A 17,770-nucleotide genomic window follows, 5' to 3' on the forward strand; every position below is an offset into this window, starting at 1 on the left:
TGATGTCCTAAGACACGAAACGATCGGTTTGTGCAAGAAACTGAACAATATTTACATAATTTTTTACCTGTAATACACCACTATGTCCAACTGTCTTTGGGCGCGCGCACGGCATCCGGTGCGTGAGGTGTGTACGCGCTCTTGCGTAGTTTACGTTAATGGGTGTGTTGATATCCAGCCGAAGAGCAATCAACCATAACTTCAGGCGGGCAGGCTGAGAAGTTGGGAATATGTGGAAAAACACCACTCCCGAATGAGTTCACGTGAGAGAACGTAATCTTTTAGTTTTAAGTCAGTTTGAACAATCCGGATAAGCGCAAGTAAGTACCATTTTGATTAACCATCGTACCTACAATGTTTGTGCACTGTGTAAACAATGAGTGACGTATACACGCGAGAGATCACTTCCGGCACTTGGGTAAACTACGCCAGAGCGCGTACACACCTCACGCACCGGATACCGTGCGCGCGCCCAAAGACAGTTGGACATAGTGGTGTATTAGAGGTAAAAAATGATATAAATACTGTTCGGTTTCTGGCACAAACTGATCGTTTCGTGTCTTAGGACATCAATGCCTCGTCATGAGCCGCAGGGTTTAATTTGGATTTGTCTGTGCATGTTCTTTTCACTCTCATATATTTTGTTACCATTGCCATGCATTATACGACTGAGAGACTGCAACGGTTAAAGTTAAAAATCATCATATGTGTTTTACAGTGTGGGGCAAACAGTGTGAGGATTGTAAACTGGATTGATTCAATTTAGCCAAATCAAGTCTGAATTTCAGCAGAGATAGCTACTAAAATCTCTATAGGACCATATCAGTTTATGATTTTAGTTACAAAGCAAATGGTTGAAGAAAATGCAATAAAGAAACAAAGAGCGAGAGAGAGAATATTATGAAGCTATCTTGAAAAGAGCTGTCAATTCCTTCAAATCGAATGATTCTGCTGTGTTTTCGGCTTTGTGCTGAGGCAGCTCTTGCCAGAATCATTCCTTATTGATCGGACACATTGTTTACCGAATGTGCCAGTGTAAGAGTGCTGTACTGCCTGAGTGACATTGCCCGAAATTCGCCCTCCTCTTTTAGTGTCCACTTTCTGAGCCAGAGAGAGAGATCCGGAGCTTTCCATCATCTGGAGAGGTGGACCAGTCCTCCTTAGGGACGCGGTGGGATCAGCAAACACAGCAGAGTCTTCTCATTAGTTTTCATTTTGGGCTGAATGGCAGTGAGTTTGTCAGTCTGAGACTGTAATGTGTTCTTTAATTATGATGGACAGAGTGCAGAGGAACAAGGAATGGAGAGGAATGTGACAAAAGAGTGAGATTTGGCAGTTCTATAACCATCAGAGAGCTTCAAAATCCTTAGATGAAGTCTCAGGCACACCTGTATATTTACAGTGACTAGACGGGAATATTTGGACACTGAAGCCATGCTTGAAATATATGAATTTCTTTGCATTAGACTAGGGTTTCTTATAAATAGGGGGTTTTAAGGGAACTGAAGGGGGTTTGTGATTTGGTGGAAAGTTAATAACTTTATTTATACCTTTAGATAATTTCAAGCATTTCTGTGGAGACAGAAGTTGACAGAATTTCACCAGTATTCACTCAAAATAAAAGACTGAGGATTTGAAATGCTTGTGTGGGTGTGTTTTTGCTTTAGGGTTTTCATATGAGATGAAATGTCATATCGTTGTTAAAATCACCACATAAGGCAAAATAATTAATCAAAACAAGACATTTACTGAAAAAAAGATTAAATATTTTATCTGTATACCTGCATGTCATTTAACCATTACCCAACATCAGAGAACCATGAACATGTGAAAGTGTTGTCAAATTATTGAAATATTAACTTAAAATTTTTCAAGTAAATATTTTCTGTCTGCGGGGCTTGGCTGAAAGCGTTGGAAACCCTGCATTATATAACATAACATCAAGCCAAATTAACTCCAGATATGTTTGACAACCAGACGTTCAACAACCAGAAATTGTTGCAATACTTAATTTCGAACAATGTATCTTTTATTTTATACCCTTAAACAGCTTTGTTTTTCTTAAAAAAAGGAAAACGTTATGCTTGAAAAGTGTGCTTATGCAGTATTTCTTTAAAATGAATGCTAATAAATTCATTCATTTTTAAATGCGTCTCAATTGTCCAAACCCTTTTTGCGAGCACTGTATATTCTGTGTGGTTAACATCCTTCCTCTCAGCAAACGAACATTTTCTCATCTGTTTGAGTCTCTTTTGTCATATATTATGTTCTCTTTTATAAATCTCTTCACATGCTTGTCTTCCATCCAATTTGTTTTCTTAATCATCTTAGGACTTTCGGTTCTCTGTCTCTCTTTGCTTTTTTTTCTTTCTAATTTCTGTTTCCATCTCTCTCCATATCTTGAGGTCTGAGAGGCCGAGAGCAGACGATCGATAGCTCAGGTAAGAGGAGCAGACGGCTGGTGATGTAGATGAGAATGGCTTGAGAGAGACAGAGACCCTGACCTTCTGACCATCTGTCCACCATCTTCACCGCCCCACCTCTCGCCTAGTAAGTGTACCATTTTTATCTTTAAAAAATACTTTCTGTACATTTGACCTTTGATCGAGTGATTTTTTTTTTTTAATTTTAATGGTAAATTTCCCACTATTTATTCTTCTGTCATCATCTACAGGTTTAAAAACATTAGCAACACTTTCCAAATATTATAGCTGTGTCTCATTTAGAAGGCTGCGTCCTCCGGAGGTCGCATTCGAAGGCTGCATACGTCATCGAGGCTGTCTCATTTCAGAAACCTGTGACCTTCGAATGCGACCTTCTTTCACAGGAATTCGGAGGATGCATGAGGTGTATCCTTCGCTGCTACAGATAACCCACAATTCTTTGCGTCGCCGTGAACAACCGTTGTTCATTTGAAAAATGCCGGCGCCGGCAGATGTAACGTACACACAAGCGCAGATGTGGTGTTTACAACTTACCTTAGTTCGCCTCGGTAAAAACGGATAAACTTTGTTTTAAATATCCTCCTCCTTTTTTTCTCTAATAGATGCCTGCTGTAGGTACACTGCAGCTCCTCAAACATTGAACAAAATAAAACAAGTAAAAGCATTTTTTTTTTCAAATTACTTTCCAAATTTAGAAATAATTTTCCTTCATTTAAGTAGTGTGAGAGCGCAACGATGCTCTAAATGTGTTGGCATAGCAAAGTGATACTTCCGGTTTCCTTTTCCGCCCGTCCTACGAAGGCCGTCTCGTTTAATTCTAGGTTGAGGACACTTCGTATATGCATCCTACAGAGGACTCGACCTCTAGAGGATTCGACCTCCGGAGGGTGCAGCCTTCTAAATGAGACACAGCTTATATTATTCTTAACGTTTGTCTGCCACTCTGAAGCTGTGAATTACTTTGTTAATGTCATACGCAGTTAAGGTGTTCTGTCAGTCTTTATATCAGGTATAATCAGAAGATGAGAGTGAGATTAACCGAGATGCACATTTTCATGTGAGTGAGTGAGTGACATTTTGCTTTGACCCACTGAGATTAATGTAAAGATGTTAATTAGAACAAAAAGAACTGATTTGTATTCAAAGTTTGTGTCTTACGCCTATGTGAGTCATGGACATTTTTTCATATTTCTGTAGTGAATAATGCTACAAATAGTTCGGTAGTACAATATTGCTAATATTTATAAAGCCATAATAAAACATTAGACTAGTGTTAAGAAAATATTGTGCCAGAATGTACACTATAAACAATGATTTTTTTTTAAAGTTGTAAATACAACAAAGATTATTGGAATACATTTTGCAAGACAATACAAAGTTTACTTTTAATTCTATGTGTTTCTTGCTGTTTCTTTGTAATTGTTTGTAAAATTTACTATCAATTTCTGAGTTTCTTCGCCATTTTTAGTAACTTTTTCAGAAGTAAAGTTTGCTGTGGATGGCACATTCAGTGCAATAAAGCAACTCCTGTGGTGCCTTGTCGTCGCATAAAGGCTCTGTCGGTCAAATGGAAGAGGACTTGCCCATCACTCAACCAGATGACTCTGTGTCGCTCTGTCTCTCTTTTTATTCTCTATCTTTTTTCAATTCATTGTTTACCTCCTTGATTAAATCTGGTGAGTCTAATATCGATGTGCAAACAAAGTCTGCTATTCTGAATCCATGGTGACAATCGTCCGGTGCATATTAATATAAAATAATCCGCCTTTAGCACACACAGCCTGCACAGCAGCCTTATTAAAGGGTGAACTCTAGTGCCCGGGGAGTGCGTGGGATTTGTTGGAGGGGATTTCGATGAAACACGTTTTAATCTTTTTTTTAATTTTTATATTAGCCTCCTTTGGGAGGTCGGACTTCCGTTGTTGGCTGCATTTGGATATCATTTCAGGGCAATTAAAAAGCAATTGAACTGCAGCTGAAATCTAAGCTTAAAAAACTCATATAAAGACTTAATGATAGAAACTGTGTTCTGATTGACAATACTATAAAACTGATTTCATTGGTAAAGCCACTGTAACTATAAATTATATCGAAAGCAATGAGGAAACACCACAAGGCATTTCAAACTTTGTGTAAATAGAAATCAAATAGAAAGATAGATGTATCAATTGCCTGTTAGAGGTTCCCGATAAATCCTTTCTTTATGATGCCCCCGGAGCATCTCTGTTAGCAGAGTCCCAAACAAAATCATTAACAAAGACAGTCACTGCAGTAAACATTGAGATTTAAAGGAATATTCAGGGCTCTTTCTGTCGATTTTGTCGATTAAACACGAAAAATAATTGTGATTTTTACCTTAGTTGTAAAAACTAAAAACGTGTATATGCACTTACAAAGGGAGCCTAGGGGGCAGCCGTTGTGCACTTGCCCCATAGACTTTCTTTGCACTATCAATTTAGTTTTTCCCCCTTTTTTCGAAAAATAATTGTGATTTTTACCTTAGTTGTAAAAACTAAAAACGGGTATATGCACTTACAAAGGGAGCCTAGGGGGCAGCCGTTGTGCACTTGCCCCATAGACTTTCTTTGCACTATCAATTTAGTTTTTCCCCCTTTTTATGATATTGTGTGTTATCAACAGCATATGCCACAGATGCTGTCGTATACTTACAGTATATTTAACCCAAAATGTTCCTTTAACAGGGAAGGAAATAGCTGGAAGCCAGGTCTATGGGGAACAAATGAAAGAGGGAGGCGGTATAGTTGGGCAAAGTCAAAGAATGTAAGTCCAAAGACATTGCTGGGCTGTAGGGCTGGGTTAAGGGGACAGACAGTCTGCATTTAGCATTTCAAACAGATGGAAACCGGCGGCCGTGCTCTGACACACATCTGTTTGTCCCTGTTTTGGAAAACAGTCGGTGTGAGTGTGTCGCTCTGTCTCTCTTTTTATTCTCTATCTTTTTTCAATTCATTGTTTACCTCCTTGATTAAATCTGGTGAGTCTAATATCGATGTGCAAACAAAGTCTGCTATTCTGAATCCATGGTGACAATCGTCCGGTGCATATTAATATAAAATAATCCGCCTTTAGCACACACAGCCTGCACAGCAGCCTTATTAAAGGGTGAACTCTAGTGCCCGGGGAGTGCGTGGGATTTGTTGGAGGGGATTTCGATGAAACACGTTTTAATCTTTTTTTTAATTTTTATATTAGCCTCCTTTGGGAGGTCGGACTTCCGTTGTTGGCTGCATTTGGATATCATTTCAGGGCAATTAAAAAGCAATTGAACTGCAGCTGAAATCTAAGCTTAAAAAACTCATATAAAGACTTAATGATAGAAACTGTGTTCTGATTGACAATACTATAAAACTGATTTCATTGGTAAAGCCACTGTAACTATAAATTATATCGAAAGCAATGAGGAAACACCACAAGGCATTTCAAACTTTGTGTAAATAGAAATCAAATAGAAAGATAGATGTATCAATTGCCTGTTAGAGGTTCCCGATAAATCCTTTCTTTATGATGCCCCCGGAGCATCTCTGTTAGCAGAGTCCCAAACAAAATCATTAACAAAGACAGTCACTGCAGTAAACATTGAGATTTAAAGGAATATTCAGGGCTCTTTCTGTCGATTTTGTCGATTAAACACGAAAAATAATTGTGATTTTTACCTTAGTTGTAAAAACTAAAAACGGGTATATGCACTTACAAAGGGAGCCTAGGGGGCAGCCGTTGTGCACTTGCCCCATAGACTTTCTTTGCACTATCAATTTAGTTTTTCCCCCTTTTTTCTCTCTCTCTTTCTCTTTGTTAAGAATTAAAATGATATTGTGTGTTATCAACAGCATATGCCACAGATGCTGTCGTATACTTACAGTATATTTAACCCAAAATGTTCCTTTAACAGGGAAGGAAATAGCTGGAAGCCAGGTCTATGGGGAACAAATGAAAGAGGGAGGCGGTATAGTTGGGCAAAGTCAAAGAATGTAAGTCCAAAGACATTGCTGGGCTGTAGGGCTGGGTTAAGGGGACAGACAGTCTGCATTTAGCATTTCAAACAGATGGAAACCGGCGGCCGTGCTCTGACACACATCTGTTTGTCCCTGTTTTGGAAAACAGTCGGTGTGAGCTCAGAGCACATACATGCCATGTGTTTATAGACTTCATCATGGAATGCCTTTTTGACTTTGAAAGTGTGACCTCTCTGGTGATATTGCATGATTTATGTGATGGATCACAGACCTAAATTCCTAAACAATTCCAAAGACAGTCACTGCAGTAAACATTGAGATTTAAAGGAATATTCAGGGCTCTTTCTGTCGATTTTGTCGATTAAACACGAAAAATAATTGTGATTTTTACCTTAGTTGTAAAAACTAAAAACGTGTATATGCACTTACAAAGGGAGCCTAGGGGGCAGCCGTTGTGCACTTGCCCCATAGACTTTCTTTGCACTATCAATTTAGTTTTTCCCCCTTTTTTCTCTCTCTTTCTCTTTGTTAAGAATTAAAATGATATTGTGTGTTATCAACAGCATATGCCACAGATGCTGTCGTATACTTACAGTATATTTAACCCAAAATGTTCCTTTAACAGGGAAGGAAATAGCTGGAAGCCAGGTCTATGGGGAACAAATGAAAGAGGGAGGCGGTATAGTTGGGCAAAGTCAAAGAATGTAAGTCCAAAGACATTGCTGGGCTGTAGGGCTGGGTTAAGGGGACAGACAGTCTGCATTTAGCATTTCAAACAGATGGAAACCGGCGGCCGTGCTCTGACACACATCTGTTTGTCCCTGTTTTGGAAAACAGTCGGTGTGAGCTCAGAGCACATACATGCCATGTGTTTATAGACTTCATCATGGAATGCCTTTTTGACTTTGAAAGTGTGACCTCTCTGTACAATTTATGCGATGGATCACAGATCCAAATGCCTAAACATGCTCTGACATAATCATGTATTTGTTAAATTTTAAGCATGTGTAGATTTGAGTTAAAGGTGGTGAAGGACATCTACCTACCAAAGTCAAGAAACCACTGAATAATCTTCAATGTTGCTTTTTAATGTGTACACTTCAGTCAAACATTTGGAATTAATTAAGATTTTTTTTAAAGAAACTTTTTTGCACACCAAGGCTACATTTATTTGATGAAAAATATAGTAAAATATTTCACAGTAAAATACTTTAAAAAAAGTTTTCTATTTTAATATATTTTAAAATGTAATTTATTCCTGTGATTGTAAAACTACATTTTAAGCAGTTATCACTAGTCTTCGGTGTCACATGATCTTTCAGAAATCATTCTAATATGCTGATTTGCTGCTCAATTTTTATCAATTATTATTATTACTCAATTACTAATAATGGTTTTTATTATCAATGCTGAAAACAGTTTTTGCTGCTTAATATTTTTGCAGAAAATGTACTACAATTTTTCCCCCCAGGATTCTTTGATGAAAAGAAAGTATAAAAGAACAGCATTAAGAATATAATATGCCAATATAATATAATAACACCAGTATTACTAATGGTCTTTAAAAATGCTTTTTTAAACATTAAACATTTAAACATTAAAACCTTTTTTTTTATCATCAAACTCCAGTTTATCATTTGAACGGTTTCTTTCAGAACATCTGATCAATTCTAAAATCTGGTTTAAAATGTGGTTTATTAAAACCAAAAATACACTCTCAAAACTACACCTTAGTAAACCAAACCTTACACCGTATCCTTGGCTCAATTTCTTAATACAGTCAGTGGAGAGATTAAGCGCGCTGCGGCTGAAACACAGTAGTAGCCAGTGGATATTCTTACAGATGTCAGCAGTGTCTCCCTGCCAGAGACTGATCTGTCTCTGAACGATATGAAACATTTCATTTATGAAAAACAACCTAATCCTGAATGACACATCCTGCTGTCTCCATGTCCCCGTTTCCTTCTCTCTTTCTTGCTTTTTTCCCTGTGACTGACACCAGTTGACTTCTCGTACCACATTACAGGCTCTTAGACAGTTAGCGGTAGTGTGGTTCAATTGAAGCGTGTGCCTGGCTCTAATTATACTTAAAAGGTGGACTGTGAGCTGCATCTCTGATCGAGGCTTGGTGGAGCACTTCATGCAGCGCTTGGAGAAAAATACCCTAGCGGATGAGAGCGAGCCAGATGCTTGCTGCTTGTGTAAAATTCCTGAGGACATTAGAGACTTCCATGTGCTCCTTTTTCACTTGGGTTTATTAGCAAAGCAAACCTGATTAAGGACAGGATAAGTAGTGGAGAACAAAAGTGAAGGTGCCACGCTTTCATTTCCATCTGTCGCACCACCGTGCAGAGAAAGCCGGAGAGATTAATCTACCCAGCTGCTCTTTGTCTTGTCAGCGATCTCCAGGAATACTTAAATAACACTGATATAATGTTTAAACAATGATTAGAACTGTTTGAGAGGAACGAGCAGTGGTGTTTGCATAGAGAATGAACGATGAATATAGCGCTGAAAGAGAAATGTTTTTATGAAACTTCTGAAGTACTGCTAATGAAGATATTACTCAGAAGGAGTTTAAATAATAATGTCGTCTGCTGATGGCCATGATAGACGAGGGCCAGCTGGCTACAGAAGAAGATGCCAGCAGCCATCAGCTAATGCCAGAGCAGCTTTCCATCAGTTACTCACACTTGTGCATCTAAAAGACATCTAAACAGGCTGATTCATACACAGTTCAAGCAGCCGAAGTCGAGGAAGACACTTCACAAAATAACCCCTGCAAAAGAAATTCTGGAGGGGAAAAAAATAGATTTTCAGAGATTTTTAGACTTCTTAGAAAAGCCATTTGATAGTCATATATTCTAATAACGGTTGACAAAATAGCCAGGTAGTTTACAACATGTGCAGTCTATTGTAACCCAATTCATTATGAATCTTTGCCAAGTTTGACTGCAGATTACGTGATTATAGACCCTATATTGGTGGTGTTTCTGTCATATCTGCCCACACACACACACACACACAAAACCTGTAACTTATTAAAATATTCTCTGCTTTGGAACAAAGTTTACTGTGAAAAGTGCTCTACAAATAAAATTTGAATTAATATCAAATTGAAATAAAAATACATAATATATGAAAAAGATGTGTAAGTTTAATACAAACTGAAGACGTTACAAAGCAAATTATTATATTTAGCAAACAATATTACTACTTTTAACACAATATAAATGAGCTATTATACATTAAAATATATATTTTTATATATTTTAAAGGATTTTTGCCTTTATATCCACCTAATTTTTCAATGTGGAAAGTTGTTTTCTGTGAATATGTGAGACTTCTGGTTCATTAGCTGCTGTAGGGAAATAACGAGAAGAATAACAAAGTGCAGTAAACTGTAAAACTGTTTGCACTACAAACCACTGTGTTCAAAATTAAGATAATACATTCAAATAATATGGTAAGACACACCAGTTTGCAATATCAAGCAGCAAAATGAGCTGTTTTTTACAGCTAAAAATAGCTGGAAGCGGATGACACCGGAAGCCAGACCCATAAAATTTACAAATTATCACATCTGCTCTTACAGGGAAAATAAGGTGGATACCTGCCTTTGTATTTGCATTTGTGTTTACATCATATTTGACAGTCCTTCAAAAGTTTGTAACTGTAGTTTTTAACAGTTGTTTAAAAAGTTTTTAAAAAAGCTTGATACATCAAGTAGTATCTAGAAAGTGACAAACTAATGCAAGCAATCCCAAACTAAAGTGTATGCCACTGTTACTGATATAACTGACAAACAGATGCCTTTTAATTGGTTTGTTTAAAAGAACTGACAGTCGAGCTCAATTTAAACTAATGACCTCACACTTACAGCAAGAAATATTCCCCCTAAGGGAAACTGGCAGTTCCCCCTGAAGCTGAACTCTTAGATTCACTCATGGTGTGCACACAGTGGCCTGACCTCTGCGCTAAGCCCCTCTGAAGTCTTTGAGGAGCGCAGCTGCATAATGAAACGTCCCGCTGCATTATAACGCATTATGGTGTGATAGAGTAGCCTCACCTCCTCTCAGTACCTTAATGAGGAGAGTGCAGCAATTCTAGTCTTGGGGGAGAAAGATGAGGAGAGGGAGCGAGGGAGAAACGCATGGTTTTTGCTGCAGCATACATTTTTCATGAATTGCCCTATTCATCATTTGGCGCCGGGCGGATAGTTGTTATCTTACAGTAGCTGTTGTTTATTTTCCGAGGTGATCGAGGTGTTAAACATGCACGTACACGTACTGACTAATTCGACAGAGTAAGTGGGCTGAGCGAGGGAGTCGCAGCGGACCTACGTAGGTTTGTAGCGTCTGAGTGGAAGGAGTCATTAAAAACACCATCGAAGCATAAAGATGCTTACAGAAGAACTTTGCCAAGGGGCACGTTGTTATTCGCCGGGAGAGCACATGTGTGTATATGTTGAACACATGAAAACATGATTGGGGTATCAGTGTGAGTGTTGATTTCTACTCATTAAAAGAAGAAGAGGGTCTCCTCCTGAGTCACCAGCCAGGCCACAGTCATTCAAACAGGGAGGCGCAGCTATTTTAGTACATGTATTCAACATACACGCTCACAACAGTACTGCTGAAGTCTCTCTGGGCTGGATATTTGACTGATAGAGCTGAGGTGCAGAAGGACTGTGCTTTAAGAGTATAGTTCCTCACCTATAAATAAATGATGGATTCCTTTGCAGCTCTTGCTCCGTTACACCCAGACACATCTGACATGTGTGGCATTTCTTCGCAGCACGGGCAAATCCAGTGCTAATAACCAATTAAGAAAAGAAAGCTGAGACGGCGTGGAATAAACAGAAGAGGCTTGGAAGGAGTAATGGAAATGGATAAAAAGGAATGCATCTTTTGTGTGTTAAAGCTAAAATCCATTAAGCATACACAATGTGATGGTAATAAATAGAGCGCTAATATTTTCCCACACAGACTGCAGTCTCACCAGAACAACAATATTATTTCGTGTTCTTCCTCATTCTCTCACGTACACATCCTGCACACCAGCTGTGTGGGTTTGTATGGCGGTATGGTCAGTGGCCGCTTGAAGAATAGAGCAAGTCCACAGGGATGCAGCAGACTAACTAAAATATAATTATTATTACCATGGTAGTTACAGTGCTCAAAATGATCTTAGCCTACCATTTAAGTAATGTGATTAAACACGTCAAGATTCTGTCAATGTCTGACAGGACATAGTTTAAAACCCAATACTGGCCTTAGATGTAATATTTCATTACATGAAAATGTTATTTCTAATTCACTAGATCCTGAAGAGACTCTAAAGTCTACTGTCTAATTCTATTCCATCTGTCACAGCTCCCCCGTTGCGCGTGCGGCAGAAACTCAGTGGATGACGCTGCACGTGCGCTTTTCTCCCACCTGAGAGTTAGTCTCGCGTGCCAAACCACTCCAACATCGCAATATAATTATATAACGGTCTCCTAATAAATACTGAATCGGGAATTACCACCGTGGCAACAAACCCTAATCGTAAACGCATCAGATCCTTAAACATTGCACGTTCCACTTCTGTCTGTTTCTGTCTGCACTGACGCGCCAATGCATCTAGTGCACAACTGCACATTTTCTCATTGAAAAGCGCAAAAAACAACTCTGAACAGAGGGAGATGCAAGCGTGCAAATACAGGAAGGCACAGACAGAAAGAAAAAGAACTTGCACAGGTCAGCCCACATGCTGGTTCCGTCACCTCCTCTCATCAGGACGTGGTAGATGAAGAAATACGTGCCCGGCACGCTGCAGATGAACTTGCCCGAAGTGCCATCATAGTTGTTGCCGAGGTTGGTGACCACGTCGTCGAACTTGAGGATCTCATAGCCCTCGTGAGGGTTCTTCAGTCCCGCGTAGAAAGCCACCCGTGGGTGCGTGTTGTATGTAACCGTGCTGATAGCTCCATCATTGCCCAGACTCAGAACCCCGTTTCGGCCCCTGTCCCCCCGATCCCCCGGGGGCCCCATCGGACCCGGGGGCCCTGGTGGCCCCGGAGGTCCGGGTTTGCCTGGCCGGCCCGGCTTCCCCTGTGGCCCCTGGAGGAGCGTGGAGGGTGGAGGCATGTTGCTGTGATCGGCCAGTGCCTCGGCCTCGGCCTGCACAGAAGAACCGGTGCTGGCGATGCCCGTGCTGGTGCCCTTGTTCTGGTACGGGTCGCACACCATTCGACAGGTGCCCAGCATCTCATAGTGGCTGTTGTCATTGCTCACGGAGCTGACCAGCACGGGGATGAGCACCACCAGCACCAGCACCAGCATGACCCCTACAGCGGCCGCCACCAGGGTCTTCCTGCCCAGGCTGAGGCGCGGGAGTGGCTGGGCAGCCAGCGTGGGTCTGCCGGGAGCCGAAATGGTGACTGCTGGAGAAGAGGAGACCGCAGAGAGAGAGACAGACAGAGGGGTGCAGGGGGGGTCCCGGGGGAAAGGCGCCAAGCCCTATCCCAAGCGTGTGGAGGAGTGTGTGAGGGTGAAAGAGACCCACATGCACACGCTATCACACGCTTGCCCAGCTCCGTGCACGCCTGGCTTGCTAAGCTGGCTCACTGGATCCGATGGGCTGGCAGGAAAGCGCTTTCACACAGATCCCACATCCGCTCGGTCACACTCACATGCATACGCACTCTCACACACACACACACGCGCATGCATGCGAACGCGCTCACACGCTCTCCCCAAAAGTCGATCCCATTGTCTGGTGGACAGAGTTGCACTCGGTAATGAAGAGAATGAGAGATGGCAGAGGCAGCAAAGAGGAAGAGAGGATGAAGTGAGCGAGTGTGCGCATGGGAGTGAAGGACAGCGTGAGAGAGAGAAAGAGAGAGAAGCAGATATAGAGGAGAGACAGGGTATGTTTGCAGAGGCGTTTTCTCAGTCTGAGGGTTTTATACTGAGTAACCCCCCCCCCACACACCCCAACACACACACCCAGCCTCTCTTCCTCTCCTCTCCCTCTCTGTGTCACAGCGATACAGCCAGGGGAAAGGAAGAAAGGTAACCAAGAGGAGAAGAGGGGACGGCACAGGAAAATGTAAAATGGTACAAAGAATACAGTAGGAAAGATCAAATCTCATCACAAAAAAGCTCACAGTAAACATTAAGATTTGATGTCTGACAGACTATATTAAAAAGTATCCTTTCACAGGGACTCGTATCATGAAAAATCCATATTTTAATATACATTCTTAAAATAAAGTTTCTTTTCTGGCATCTATAACTTTAATCAATGGAAACTTTCCATTGTGCAAAAGGTTCTTTATAGCGTAAAAAGGGTCATTAGTAAAATTCTTATGTCAGTCGTGACTGACGAATTGGGATCTCGCCCGAGAGCCCAATCACCTTCGAGTGTAAACTAAACAAGCCAATGACAGTTGGCGTGCGTGTTTCGCCACGCGCACCCCGCCCCGCGGGTATAAAAGGAGAGCGCGTGCAAATGGACATCAGCTTTTCGCTTCGGAGCCGAGTCTTCTCAGGACGAATCTCAGCGAGTGTTTGAAAGAAACAGCTGGCGTTGGTGTTACGGCGTGTCAGCGGGGGTTGCCATCCAGGCTGCTGAAACCTCGGTGAGCTGCAGCTGCTATTCTGCGGTCTCGCCGCAACCTCCCCTGGGCGCTTCAGCACTCTGTCTAAAAGAGTGTTTTTCATTCTCAAAAAAGAGACAATTTCTAAAAGAGCTTCACGAGCGATGGGTGTCTTTTTAAAGATGGCTGCTAGGTGCCCGTGTGTAGTGATTCCCCCTTCGGGCGATCCCACATGTGTACTCTTCTACGGTACGGCTCCTCTCACGGTAAGCCCGTGTCTTTCTCTGGCAGTCGTTCTCTGCCATCTCTGTTGTGTAGTCGTCTCACCCCAGGCAGGTTGAGTCTACCGCAGGGACTTCCATATGTAGCACTGCCCTGGGCCAGTCCATATGTGTATTCCACATGATACCTCCTATGCGCACGATGTGGCTTCCGTAGTGCTCCCAACTGGGTATGCTTTCCCAGTGTTATCCAATGTACCACTGTATGGAACAGCAGTGGCGGACACCTCTGCCTAGCCGCTGTCCTATCATGCCCCAGCTGGTGTGAGGGGACTTGCAATAGTGGCGTTTTCCATACGGATCCCAATTCGTTAGTCACGACTGACGTAACGTAGAACGTGACTGACGGAAAGGGAACGTCTCGGTTACTTGTGTAACCCTCGTTCCCTGAAGGAGGGAATGGAGACGTTACGTTCCGTCGCCACAGTTGCTGTAACACCGCTGTACGGCCAGGGCGCGTAGTCTCGGCTCCTCAGCCAAAAACTGATGTGCGTTTGCGAAACTGAAATTGCACAAAAACATACAATTTTTAGAAAAGAAGTAAGCATTAAGGTCCACCCCTAACCCCCGCCCCTAAACATAACCACCACTGGAGCATAAGCAGATCATACAAAAGTGTAAATAAGATTTAACAAATAACAAATTCATATAAATTAGCCACCAATGAGCAAAAATGAAAATAGTTATGAATTGTAATGAGATTGTGTTGGAAAAAGACTGTCCAATATTGTGCTGTTCCTGGCTGTGTGTAGCACCTCCTGCTCTGCCAATGCTTACGATGATCCCAATGCTAGAAACTAGCAGGTTGTGCAGAACAGTTCAGCATGGAACCTGTCGTATTTATATTTTTGGGAAAAAAATTAATTAATTAATAATAATACTAAATTATGTGATCCCTTTAATAAAAACACAAAAATAAAATTGTTGTTATTATTAAATTATATGACCCCTCTCTATATTCAATCAGGAGTAAAAATACAAACACATAAGCATGCTGTTTTTGAACTGAGGTCCTACAAAATTATTTTAGATAGTATTATGATAAGATAATTTAAGGAGCAAATTCACTGCTATTCCTCTCTGTACGTTTCTTTGATTTTGAGTGTATGTCATATAGAGTCTTATTGTATTTCACTTACTTTTTTCCCTGGCTGCCAATAAAGTTCCCTCCTCCTCCTCCTGCTCAGAAATGGTTTGTTATTGGCCTGTTGCGTTTTTGATCATGGTGCCTATTGATCTGATCCTCTGATTGAATTACGGGTCCTGTGTGGAAAAAAATCCATCTGTATGGCTCATACTAGACAGCTGACATTTCTACCCAAAGCGCTGGTCGCTGGGAGAAGAGCTGCAGGATTCTGGACATGTCATATGATCTTAAATTACAGCAAGAGTGTGATGTGACTTAGGATGAGGTTTTGTTAAGGTTTCAAAGTGTGTAGAAGTGACAAATTCAAAAGTAAAATCTGTGTAGGTAACGTTGACTATTCACTATTTTGTCAGAAATTTTTTAGCCTTTTTAGGCTATGAGAGTAAACAGTGAGGGAAGGCAAGAAATAAAGGAGCAATGAAAGATAGAGATGCCAATAGATTGAGAGAGCAACTGAAAGGCAAGAAAAGGAGACAGTGATGATCCCGTGTGCTCACTGGTCTAAGCACTGGGGTAATATATGACCTGATGATGTTTTCATTGCTATTGATGGGTTCAGTAAAGGAAGTGTGATTGAAAAGAGGAAGGCATGGTGACATTTATTGGTAGGGGACTGCAATGGTTCATACTACTGTTTCACACAGTGATCTAATGATCTTTTCCACTAATTCATTGGACACACATTCTGGTATGTTCACATTCCTCCAGTAACTGAATTTGTGGAAACCCTGTTTTAACCCTGAATGCTGCATGTGTTTAAAGGAGAAATGTATTATTTAAATTTATTTAAAATTATTTTCTTTTCTTTTTTATATTAAAAACAAATTAATGATACACAGATTAAAGGGATAGTTCACCCTCATGTCGTTCCAAACCCATAAGACTTTTCTTTGGAACACAAATGGTTGGGGCTATCTGTTTGTCCAGCCAATGAAAGTGTTTAGGAGAACTTTTTAAAAACAATCATTATTTTTCAACTTAGCTTTCTTAATGAAAGGTGTATGCTTCATATCTATTAATTTCTATCCAGAAAACAAAAGCAAGTACAGTTTGAAAATTTTTAGTTTTCATTTGTTAATGTTTATGAAAATAATCTCTTATGCTAACCAAGGCTTCATTTATTTAACTAAAAATACAGTAAAAAAGTAATATTGTGAAATATTTTGACAGTTAATAAAAGTTCCCCTACTATGGATTTTTGAAAATTACCTTTCATGCAGTGTGTAACACAGCTCTAAGTGAATGAAGTTTTAAAGGGGTCATATGATGCTATTTTAAAGATCATTATTTTGTGTATTTGGTGTAACAGAATATATTGACATGCTTTAATGTTCAAAAAACACATTATTTTTCAAATACTGTACATTATTGTAGGTCCTCTATGCCCCGCCTCTCTCAAACGCGTCGTTTTCTACAAAACCCCTCCTTCCGACAAGCGCAGTCTGCTCTGATTGGCCAGCTGACCCAGTGCATTGTGATTGGCCGAACACCACAAGCACGCGTCAGAAATGTAACGCCCCTTACCACATTCGCGAGCTTCAGCTTTCAACATAAATGTGAAGACAGTACATAATGTCCTTAGTTTTACTATCAGTTCAAGCCCGAAAGGGTAACAGAGTCGCGTGACAGACACAGTGATGATGCGTATGTATTTGCAGTACACAAGCTGTGATTAAGAAATCTGACTCCACTATCTTTCTCTCATGCACACACACACACACACACACACACATACGACGCGATACTCTACACGGCACAAAACTCCGCATTTGAACAGTCAATGAACTATTAAGAAAACATACTGCAGTAGCTGATTCAGAATAAGCGCCAGATTAGGGCTGCACGATAAATCGAAATGGAATCGAGATCGCGATTCGGCAGAAGCTGCGATTGTCATGCGTATCTTTCAGTAAAGCACGGTTCTATGATCAGCAGTAAATCTCCATCCAAAGGCCAGAGGGCACTCTTGCGCTGAAACTCCAAAGACGCCTTGCAGAAGAAACCCAGAAAATGCCTATCGCTGCAGCTGAATAAACAGAAGATTCAACTGCTTTAATTGATTCAACGTGACTAATAAACACACGACTACGACAATATACGGTTTATCTGAGTTTTTATTATTATAATTTTCATTAAAATAAAGTATATTTATAATGCAATGCCTTTATCACTGCTTAAATACTATGAAATATGGTGCGTGCCTTATTCTGTGTAAGAAGCCACATCATCTCACAGAAGGATTTATTTCAAACACTCGACTGACGTTATGAAGTGAGTTTGGAGTAAAGATATGTTATTAAATGCGGTATTTTCACATGCTTTCAGATGGAGCAGCATTT

General features: G+C 40.6%; 1 protein-coding gene across 1 annotated transcript in view; it reads right to left on the reverse strand.

Moving 5' to 3' along the window:
* The window catches only part of c1ql1l2 (complement component 1, q subcomponent-like 1-like 2), a 20,969-nt gene extending 7,643 nt beyond the window's left edge, over positions 1 to 13,326 (reverse strand). The window contains exons 1-2 of the mRNA XM_016269131.1: positions 12,149 to 13,326; positions 4,179 to 4,183 (exon numbers count right to left, since the gene is read on the reverse strand). Of these exons, the coding sequence (XP_016124617.1) occupies positions 4,179 to 4,183; positions 12,149 to 12,744 (601 nt within the window). The 5' untranslated portion in view covers positions 12,745 to 13,326. The remainder of the gene's footprint in view (positions 1 to 4,178; positions 4,184 to 12,148) is intronic.
* Positions 13,327 to 17,770: the final 4,444 nt, after the last annotated feature.

The sequence above is a fragment of the Sinocyclocheilus grahami genome, unplaced genomic scaffold (genome assembly GCF_001515645.1).
Source record: "Sinocyclocheilus grahami isolate Dianchi unplaced genomic scaffold, SAMN03320097.WGS_v1.1 scaffold49.1, whole genome shotgun sequence".
Classification (NCBI taxonomy): domain Eukaryota; kingdom Metazoa; phylum Chordata; class Actinopteri; order Cypriniformes; family Cyprinidae; genus Sinocyclocheilus; species Sinocyclocheilus grahami.